This window comes from Populus euphratica, unplaced genomic scaffold (genome assembly GCF_000495115.2).
Source record: "Populus euphratica unplaced genomic scaffold, PopEup_1.0 scaffold45.1, whole genome shotgun sequence".
Taxonomy (NCBI): Eukaryota; Viridiplantae; Streptophyta; class Magnoliopsida; order Malpighiales; family Salicaceae; genus Populus; species Populus euphratica.
In genome coordinates, this window is record NW_011499886.1 from 291042 (window position 1) to 301796 (window position 10755).

At 37.0% G+C, this 10755-nt stretch overlaps 2 protein-coding genes across 2 annotated transcripts in view; one reads left to right on the forward strand and one right to left on the reverse strand.

Annotated features, from left to right (window-relative positions):
• The first annotated feature begins 95 nt into the window (after positions 1–95).
• LOC105130280 (oxidation resistance protein 1-like) lies at positions 96–4488 on the forward strand. Its single transcript, XM_011032707.1, has 8 exons — positions 96–513; positions 1450–1973; positions 2101–2173; positions 2653–2730; positions 2803–2866; positions 3618–3705; positions 3794–3878; positions 4042–4488. Exons 1-8 carry the CDS (start codon positions 385–387, stop codon positions 4123–4125), a joined length of 1125 nt encoding a protein of 374 aa, XP_011031009.1. The 5' UTR covers positions 96–384; the 3' UTR covers positions 4126–4488.
• A 1564-nt stretch (positions 4489–6052) lies between these two features.
• The window catches only part of LOC105130281 (asparagine synthetase [glutamine-hydrolyzing] 2), a 6260-nt gene continuing 1557 nt past the window's right edge, over positions 6053–10755 (reverse strand). The window contains exons 5-15 of the mRNA XM_011032708.1: positions 10603–10698; positions 9990–10084; positions 9111–9272; positions 8600–8680; positions 8297–8518; positions 8034–8168; positions 7479–7559; positions 7288–7374; positions 6944–7051; positions 6491–6791; positions 6053–6327 (exon numbers count right to left, since the gene is read on the reverse strand). Of these exons, the coding sequence (XP_011031010.1) occupies positions 6561–6791; positions 6944–7051; positions 7288–7374; positions 7479–7559; positions 8034–8168; positions 8297–8518; positions 8600–8680; positions 9111–9272; positions 9990–10084; positions 10603–10698 (1298 nt within the window). The 3' untranslated portion in view covers positions 6053–6327; positions 6491–6560. The remainder of the gene's footprint in view (positions 6328–6490; positions 6792–6943; positions 7052–7287; positions 7375–7478; positions 7560–8033; positions 8169–8296; positions 8519–8599; positions 8681–9110; positions 9273–9989; positions 10085–10602; positions 10699–10755) is intronic.

Below are 10755 nucleotides of genomic sequence, written 5' to 3' on the forward strand. Positions count from 1 at the left end.
TTTTGTCGATGTCGAATGTAATGCCCTATATGAATACACAATTCAAGTGGTGCACCATCAGTTATCGTCACCATTTTTTAGCAAGACAGGACTTGGAACACAATCTTCTCCCTTCCATCTCCTCTTTACCAAGAAATCCCTCCTGCCTGCTTCTATGTGTAGATAGAGAAAAAACAAGGCCTTTCTACGCGCATCTGTTGCTGAACCTACTAAGGAAAGAAAAGTTGGGGATGCCATTGTCATGAGAATATAAAAGGAATAATATGTAAACAGAATCTCCTTTAGCGTTATTTGTCAAGCATTTAGTCTTCTTTTTCTTTTTTTTGGTCTGTGGTGGAAATCCATTCTCTACCCATTTTGTTGTTATAAAAAAAAAAAAAAACCATGGGAAAACAGCAAAAGTCGTTAAGGAGCAAATCAGTCCACTTTGTGTCTGATCTCACCACAGTCATCCTTAACCCTATCTCTGATAAACCCTTCAAGCATTCGACTCCTCGTCCTCATCCACTTCCTGTAAGCCCATCTCTGTTTTCTCTCTTATTTTTTCTTTTTTCATGTTTTGGTTTTAAAAGTTTGAGACTTATGATCAAGTCACCTTATATATATATATATATATATAATTGGTTCAATACCCACTTCTAATTTTATGATAGGTTGGAAGATTTAGTTTGTTTTTGTTATTGGGACTGTGGCCTTTGATGTTATAAATCTGTCTTTTCGTTTCTTTTGTGAGTTATTTCTGCCATTAAACTGAGGTTTGGTTAATAATTTTCAAGAATTACTGTAACTGAAATATTTTTTACTGGGATTTTGATCAAGGAAAGCTCAATGCATTTTACTATCGGGGTTTAACATAAAGGGTTTATGAAATTATCTGTTTGTTTTCTTCTTGGTTTTTTAGTTAACAAAAGAGAAAAGGAACTCCCTCGGAAAGTAAAAGCAAGTTTTTTTTTAACCAAGACTGAATTGAGTTCAAAGATGGATAGTTGATAATCTTAACAATGAATAGTTGATAATCTTAACAATGTAAATGTTTTTTCTTTCCTGCGTTCAGCAGCTTAATTTAACGATGATAAATTCCAATTCTATGTTGTAATCATTTGCCTATGGAGGTTGGATGGATATTTGGTTACTACTGTGATTGGACTGTTCTAGCTAGAATTTTGACCGTGGAAGCTGACTGTGTTTCTCTACTGTGGTTTCTTATGGGATTTAGGAGAATCAGATTCTGTTTCTTCTTGCTTGTTTTAGCTAACAGAGCAGAAAAGGAACTTCACTGAATATTAAAGGGGTGACTGATGTTAGAAACCATGACTAAAATGAACCTGATGATAGATAGCTGACATGCTTTAAGTCATATCCGAATAGGTATTTGATAACATAGCAATGTTATGTTTAGACTCTAAAACGGTTTGCAAAGTTGTAATTATTTGCTTTCTGTTTTGGTAGGAAAATGCCAGTGAGTCAAAAACGAGTCAGCTAGAGTCCATTACTGAAGAAGACACAGCGCATTTAGCTGAAGAGCCTGATACTTCATCATTCACCGCATTCTTATTCTCTTTGTTAACGTCCTCAGAGTCTGGAAATAATGCAAAACTGGATAAGCAAAATGATAATTCAGATCAAATGGATGACCAGTTATCTGGGAATGTAGCAAAGGAGAGTGGCACAAAAAAGGGATTACTTTCAAGGGCCAAACATTCTCTTGGAGCTATTTACCAAGCTACTAGAATAGACAGTTATCGATGTCAAGAACACAAGGAAAATTTAGACTTGAAAACTGCTGATGATAATGATGGTGATGCAGTTGAGATAAAAAGTATGCTGAAACAGAACATGAAAGAGCCTGTTGCTTTGGGAGATATTTCAGCCATTTCTGAACCTTCATTGCTTCTTTCAGAGAAAGCAAGGAGCACCCTTTATGTTTCTCTTCCAGCACTTGTCCAAGGGAGAAAATGGTTATTGCTGTACAGGTATAAGAGTACGGATTTTAAAAAAATTAAGTTTTGGGTTTTCAATTATATATAGTAATGCTATTGATAGCCAGTTAATAAAACATTAGTCCTTCCTTGGCTTTCTCTTTCACTGGAGTTCTTGCAGTACATGGAGGCATGGGATATCACTTTCAACCTTGTATAGAAGGAGCATGCTTTGGCCTGGACCTTGCCTGCTGGTAATGCTGATTTATTTTGGGCTAAGGGCAATTCTTTTTGTATGTGTTAGATTTGTCTCCTGGAGGCTAATTCACAAGTGGAAAACTGTGATTCCCACACACAGACACTCAACAAAAACACACACATTTGAATCATTGTCAAAATTGAATTCTCATACATTATATGGGTGTAATGTATTCTACTGTTACATTGCACATAATTCTCATTATTAAATAACAGAAAAAATTTCAATGATTACACATGGTTCCCAAGGAATTTTCTCTCTAGTACTTCTCCCGTGAGCATAGTAACCAAGAATATGTGGTCTGTTTTACCTTATGGCTGGTGTTCATTCGGAAGTTGAATGGCTAGATCCATCCCGGTGACTATGAGCTTTGCACAAAAGTTACGTGAGCTTTGCACAAAAGTTACGTGCCATGCATGTGGGCTTTCAATCTGGAGTTGCTCCACATATCTCACCGTGCTAATTTTCTCCCAGGCTGTTGGAGATCGCAAAGGGGCAGTATTTGGTGGCCTGGTTGAAGCTCCCCTGAGGCCATCCAACAAGAAATATCAGGTAGATACAAACTTACTAATTCATATACATAGTAATTTCTTTTGTGTTGTGCTGACCTTCAAGTTTGAACAGGGATCAAATAGTACATTTGTTTTTACAAATACACTTGGCCATCCTGTCATATTCCATCCCACAGGTACTCTTTCTCAGCTTTTTAGGCAACAACTCTTGATTCTAATTAACTTTTTTTACTGTTAGAAGCATATGGCTTGTTTTGTTCATGTGTCAAAGCATTATCCCTTTGCTTATGGATGTTGTTTGGACGTCCATGTTCAAATGTCCTGTGGGAATGGGTTAAAAAATGTTAATCAAAATGATGTTGTTCCCCTGGAATTACAAGAAAATTGGTAGCAGCTTAGACATAATTATGATTTCTTATTCTGTCGGTGCATTTTGCTTTCCTAAACGAAGTTTGTGTTACAGAATTTGTAACTGATGATAAAAACTGCATTATGTATAGTGCATTTCACGTTCATTGACTTTTAGATGAAGTAATCACAGTGCACAGCTGCAAGCAAATGCTACATACTTATTGCTATTAACTTGGTATATCTGCATGGCCATGAGAACAGTAATCTCATTAATTCCAACACAAAATGTGCAGGTCCTTCTATGCGAGGACTTTGACATGCTAAAACACCATTTGTTCCAAAATGTTGTTATCGGTATTTTTGTCTTGAAGCTTTGAAATGCTTGGAGATATAATTTTCTGGAACTTATGCCTGTAATATGAATTTCAATCGCAAGATCATGTCAAATTGCATGATGCATGGCCATTCCAGAAAGGTGTTTTCTTGAAACCCTACTGGGCTTCAGTTTAACATCTATTCAAACCTATTTATTTTTCACTAAAACCAGTCTGTGCACTAACAGCTATGTTAAAGCAGGTGCTAATCGTTATTTCACTTTGTGCTCCACCGACTTTCTTGCAATTGGTGGAGGTGGCCACTTTGCACTCTACTTGGACAGTGATCTGTAAGCCCTACCTTTGCTTCTCTGTTATCTATGTATTTATTCTGCAACATATACAGGATCTAATTTTTTTTGTTGGTTCCATGCAAAGATTAAACGGATCAAGTTCGGTCTCAGAAACATATGGGAACCCTTGCCTTGCACACTCTGAAGACTTTGAAGTCAAGGCAGTTGAGGTATGCATGGAGCCTCTCCCTTTCTCCTTCTCTCTCTCTTACACACGCACTCACACATGCAGCACACAATCTACTGTGGTTCACCAACTCCACAGGGTCAAATGCCTTATAAGTTGGTTACAGTATAACCGACAGAAGTCACTGTCTTTTCCTTTCCTCGCAGCTATGGGGCTTTGTACATGGTTCAAAGTACGAGGAAATACTTGCTTTAAGCAGAACCGAGGCTCCTGGGATTTGTCGGTTTTGAATGTTAAAGAACAGGACAGGGCTCAATTCACTATGACATGGATCAAGTGATTCCTTTGATACTACTGAATGATGCTGAATGCCTATAGTTGTGCATATCATATGGAAGTGGGTACATGTGAAGATAGCATTTACTGTCAACCTTTGTACATAGATGTTCAACCTTTAGACGAGGTGTTTTTGTATGATATTACTAGCCAATTTTGGATGGGAGCTGGATTTGATAGTAATGTCGGTTGATCATATGACAAGAAGAATGCACATGCTGCTGTTCTCATTCATACTCAATGATATTGCCAAGAGCTTTATGCTTAATTGCTTAACGAGTTCATGAGGTATATATGACCTCCTTTGGTTGCCTGTACTCTTTCCTGTCTCAACAACCGAATGAAATTGACTTGAACCATCCCTGACGATAATTGAGGCTGTGCTCCAGATGACTAGTGGCTTCGAATACTGATTACATCACTCTCTATATATGAATATTAGAGTATATTTGTGATTACATAGCACGATGACTCTCAGCACTCTCAGGACAATGTGCACAAGAAAAAAAAGGCTGCGAAGACGATGACCTGACCCTTCAACTAAATAGCTTTATTTTTTAAAATATTTTTCGATTCTACTACGAACTCTTATTAACAAACATCATAGCAAAACTTTCCTGGGTAGAAATGAAAAATCAAGTTTTGCCTGCACGCAACCTGCTAAGGTGGAAGTTTTGGCCCATTCATGCGCAAGTAACACGGAGGAGCCCATCACGCATCAATCAGCGGAAAAAAGTTTCTGATTGTGCTTGGCAAATTAAACATGAAAAATCACGGACTCCCTTGGCGTTAAAAAGAGAAGGTTTCCGAGTTGAAGTAACAGCTTGGAGCATTGCATTTTATTGCATTTGACCAGCTAAAGCACGCCTTTCTAAATTCTAAAGGGGCAAATTTCTTGTTGCTAATGGTCCTTCCTGAGTGGCTAAATAAATCTGCCAGCCACAGTATGGAATGCTAAATCTGTTCCTTTGATTGATGGCTTAAGGGTTTATGTTTTTATAGAATATATAATTTTTTGAAATTAAGTTTTATTCAATTTTTAAGGGGAGATGATATCTTAAAAAATTGTAGTTTAGTAATAATAATCTGATTTAAGGTAGTAGCTAATTGGAAGTTAATACTTGTAAAACATCTTATTTGATAAATGTAAAAACTTCAAGTAATTATCTTTGTAGAGAGATAAAATACAATGATATTTTATCAAAATAGAATTTAAAATTATATATATTAAAAATATGAAGAATAAAATGATTGAATCTAGAACTTAAAGAATTCATGAAATATTTATAATTTATAAATCTTGTTTTTTTATAAATTAACTGGGAAATAATTTTATCTAGATAATATTAGTAAAAGATAAATATTACTTGCTTAAATATTAATAAAAAACTAAAATATGATAGTCACATTAAATATGGCATGAATTAATGGGTTTAGCAAGGGTTTTTATAACAAGACTCAAATATACCTCACTCACTAGTATATAAGCACTTTTTTTTCTTGTTGCCTTTTCAGAACTTCCGGCTTGTATCATCAAGTCATCACGTATGAGTACAATACCAACATTATTTGATTCTAATTTAAGATCAACGCCCAAGAGTACTCTCTTCAAATTTTATCAATTCACCTGCCATCCCTTCATTAAAACCATGGATACAGGCAATGCCATCACTCATTTGAAGCACGTTCCAGTATTTAAGCAAGAGGTTCATTGGTAATATTACTAATCTTACACGAGTGTTACTTGATTTTTTTGGAAAAAAAAATAATGCCTCTAATTAGTAATTTCTTTTTATCGCCCAGACAAAAATACTGGGAATACCCATCCGTATTGCAGTTGGGAACATGAAGGATGGGTGAAAGATGCTCGTATAAGATACCGAAAAGGCAACAGGAAACTCATTTAAGGTCATAGGATATGGACTAATAAAGGTGCCAAATATTAAATAAATTTGTTATCCTTCGAGTGCACAATACTCACTAGCACAACATACCTAGGAAAACACAGGAGAGGGGCACAGATCACGAGAAGGACTACGTACCCTAACTAAAGCGAACGAAAACAACCATTGATTCAAGTATGAAAAGACAGCTAGCTATTCAACATCTGATGATGTACATTCCAAGATCTTCCGCACAAGCTTTCGATGCAGAATCTGTGACAAAATCAGAAGATGCATGTCATGTAATATCATGGAGGAAAGCAGCATAAATTAGTGCAAAACTTGATTGTGTAGGGCTTTACCGAAGGAAAGAATATAATGAAAAAAGAAAAAGACTTGTTTGGCATATTATCATCCCGTTCAAGAAACCAAGTACCTTCCTCCCATGGTCACCAGCAGTTTCCCCCACAAAGACGTGCCAAACAAAACCGCTGCATTGTCTTCAATCAAGCAACTGTTGCAGTTTTCTCCAGCGTGCCTTGTGGTTTCTGGGGGGCCCCATTATTCTGACTGGCAGCCTTGGTGTCTGCTGTTTCCTCGTACGCAGCTGTATGGACACCAAGGGCAGCACGACCAGAAGGGTCAAGATTTTTTGACCAAGCAGCATCCCATTCCACTGCCTTTGCAGTACTGCACGCCACACTTGGACCTCCAGGAACTGTTGACCTTGCGGAATTCTGTTCAAAAATGGAAATTAGTTAGCAGCAGTGCAACAGTTAAACAAAGGGCTCTCTTAGGCAGCAGCCCAGTAAATGAATCCTGCTCCTTTATATTGCAAAGAAACCTTGGAGAATAAAAGCTCAGATACTAGAAAAGAATAACACTGCACCTTAGGAAAGAATTTCTCAAAGATGGTTCTGTAGTAATATGCCTCTTTGGTTGTAGGAGTATTTTCTGGGTAAATGAAGCTTGCATTCATCAACATTGCGTCTGTGACCTGCCCAGTTATAACAGAGGCTAGAAGTTGTTCATATCCTGCTAAGGCATTAAATGAAGAATTCACAACAGCAAAAGTTTGAATCTATAACTATATTTCTCTTAGAAAATAAAACAAAGAAATCACTGAAATCATAAATTATAAGAAAGGCATCCATTTCCTGGGTTGTCTTCAACAAAACTGGCTGACATGTAGAATCCAAAAAAAAAGCCCCTAACAATTCAAAGTATACATACTTGTTTGTTTGCATGATCCTTCAAACCATCAATCCAACTGTACCCAACTCCATCACTGAACTGTTCCTTCTGCCTGTACAATATGTGCTAAACCAAGTGGAAAAAGAAACATTTCAAAAAATAAATTTCATGATGAGGGACTGAGAAGCAAAAGCTAGCTAGAATTTTTTTATTAAAAAAAGGACAAAAACCTTCGGCAGATATGGATTCTTCTCGTCATCAAAAGCATTACGTAAGACCCACTTCTCAATCCTTCCAAGATCAGGCCTGATCTGCAAGGATGAAAGCAAATAATTAGATTCTAATCTTATATAATTAGTAATTTTCATCAGCAATCTTATCCCAACAGAAATCACCAGACAAGACCTACGTAACATTAAAATGTGCCTAAAGGCCCTAAACAACTACTGCAATTCTACGTTATGTAGCAGGTGAAAACATTGAAAATAACCAAATGCAGGGAAGCATGCCTCGTATTTAAAACTACAGAATCTATGGCTCATTGAACAGTCAAATACAGAACAATAGCAGGAGAAAGAAGCAAATACAGCAGATCTGCATATGAAGTGTTAAACATGAAAGAGATCAGTTATCATCTTTTGTTCAGCAATTTCCATCTTTTGTTCAGCAATTTCCTCATGCAGTGCTGGAATATGTTTGCTTCAGTTATTTTTCTCTGTGAGGGGCCACGCATACTTGTATCAAATAATGAAACAGGGAGCGTCAAGCAGGGGAAAAGCCTTTACCATTTTCCACTCAGGGTCTATGCTCATTGCAATGTTGATGAATTCTTTATCCAAAAAGGGAACGCGAGCCTCAACACCCCATGCTGAAGTTGATTTGTTGGCCCTCAAGCAGTCATAAAGATGAAGAGCTTTAATCTGAAAAATTGTAACAATCAGAACTGCGAAAAATACTGATGAGGTATGTTCAATCAAAATAACATTGGCGTGCAGCATAGTTTATTGATTCCTAGTTCCATTCCTCATCAAAAAGCAAAAAATAATACCTTTCGACATGTCTCTTGGTGAAACTCCTCCTTGTTAGGTGCCTTGTGGAAATACAGGTAACCTCCAAAGATTTCATCTGAACCTTCCCCGGAAATAACCATTTTCACTCCTAAAGATTTTATTTTCCGTGACATAAGAAACATTGGAGTGCTGGCTCTAACAGTGGTCACATCATATGTTTCAATATGATAAATGACTTCCTCAAGAGCATCAATCCCTTCCTGATTTAGCAACAACATTTAAGTACTGGAAATGCACAGCATAGATTCTCTCTTTGTTATAGAATTAAAAGCAGTGCTTACCTGTACAGTGAAGTAAAATTCATGGTGGCGAGTTCGGAGATAATCTGCTACCTCCCTTGCAGCTCTCAAATCAGGGGAACCCTGAATAGCAAAAAAAGTAGAAGCATGTGCATGAATGAGGAAAGCACTATTGCACGCCCCGGTGACCAATTCAATTTCTTTTGACATTACTTCGCAGGCATCTTGTAGAGAGGCCAGATAATAATGTCAGCATCAATGCCGTTATTATGTGGATACTGGATTTAATCATCACATGCCAAGGGAATGACAACAAGGTCGCATGGAAGGTCATCACAATTACAGTTTAAAACCACAGGTGAGTCTTACCACCAATCCCTTTAGAAGCATGACATGCATTAAAAACCATGTTGGAAATGGATTTTTTGAATACTTTACATTCTTTAGTCCTCAACTAATGCAATATGTTAGTCAAAATCATTATAGAACCTTCAGAGGCCAAACAGTCCAAATATTAAAAAGAGCGAAACATGTTTATTTAGCAGCAAGGCACCTTCAAACCAATACAGAAGGTATGCAATTGTGATCCCCACTGTTGAGCAGCTTCTGAGTCGGCCAAATGGCGAGAGGCCACAGCAGCAACAAGTGATGAGTCCAGTCCTCCAGACAGAAGCACACCAAAAGGTACGTCTGTCATAAGTCTCTTGACTACAGCCTACATGAAGATGGTCAGAAAAATAAAGTGTACGTAGTTAGAACCATAGGATTAAAAGGGAAATAAAGAGAATCCAAAACTACACCCCTAAACTTCCAGATCTTAATAATGTTCAGTCTCTTCAAAAACGAGTCTTGGAAAAAGAGAAAGAAGAAAGATAATAAAACATATAGTGACGATCTAAAGAGCCTAGATCATAATAGCCCACTAGTTCAATGATAGGAAATAACATGAACTGCACTGTTGCTGTGGTGCAAGGTCACACAGGTAGTCCCTGTCTATAGTGTGAAAAGTACTTGCAGCAGTTAAATTGACTGCTTGCTTATGCCTAATGTTTCTCACTAGACACCTGTTTAGAATATATATACAGTTCCTCGAGTATAATCATGTTTGGGTTATATAGAGATAACAATGTAAAGTGTATACATAAAAAAATTCACTGTTCTGCTTTGGCATCAATGAGGCAGATCAAAAAGGAAGACATAAAAAATTAACAACCGCTCATTCTATAAATAACAGCAAAACAACTGTACGCTGTATGATGAAAGGTTAGAGATTTTATACAAGAATAACTCACAACTTAGGAAAGTATTAAAACAGAAAGACAAACAGATAGAAAAGGAGATGTTTTCACATATAATTATTACTATTCAGTAAAGTTTAATAGAACAAAGATATTACATAGACTAAAGTATACAGGGAGAGTCCAGAACATACCTTCTCAAAGGCCTTCCGCAAAGCTAGGGGATCATATGGGGATGAGGGTATTTGTTCTGAAAACCATGGTGGGTTGTACCACCTTCTAAGCGCTCCTGCAGGTATGTGAGGTAAACAACATAGTGACCTTAAAAGCATGAATTTGAACAATCTGCACAAGGATACAAGAAACTGACAAAAAACACAATTAGGGAGAAATTACTCCTTCAACCCTACAAGCCATTGCAAATCCACAATTGCCCTATATTGCACATACATACAAACTTCCTCTCAAGCTTTTTTCTTTCCCCCTTTCTGGAAGTGGCTGGTAAGTAAAGCAAGGATTTGTATAGAAAAGAGAAGGATTGCTCCCCATGTCATAGGACTAATAATCTTTTCACTGAACCTCTATCCTCCAGTGTTAGAGCAACTAAATCTATTATTAATAACATCTGTGCAAAGTTTATACAATATGAACCAAAAAAATTCTAGTACTGGTAAATGAAATCACAGGAAGAATAAAACAGATATAAGGTTGATAAGTGAAGACCATGCTACTGGGGATCATTTGCAATCAATCTTTAATTTAAATGAAAGCACCCATCCATCATTCACAACATAAACAAATGGAAACCTTGTTTGCTTGAATATATATGCCCCGGCAAGAAAGACATGAATCGTTCACAATCATCACTCAATGCTTTCATTTCTGAAGCAAACCATACAGATCCTGAAAAGAATTGGTGCTTGGTTAATACAGAAGCTGGCATTTCTTTTATGTAGGGAA

Coding starts and splice junctions, on each gene's coding strand:
- LOC105130280 (XM_011032707.1), top strand. CDS start 385: ATGGGAAAACAGCAAAAGTCGTTAAGGAGCAAATCAGTCCACTTTGTG. Junction 2,174..2,652: donor GGCCTGGACCTTGCCTGCTG/GTAATGCTGATT, acceptor ATTTTCTCCCAG/GCTGTTGGAGATCGCAAAGG. Junction 3,879..4,041: donor TTGAAGTCAAGGCAGTTGAG/GTATGCATGGAG, acceptor CTTTCCTCGCAG/CTATGGGGCTTTGTACATGG.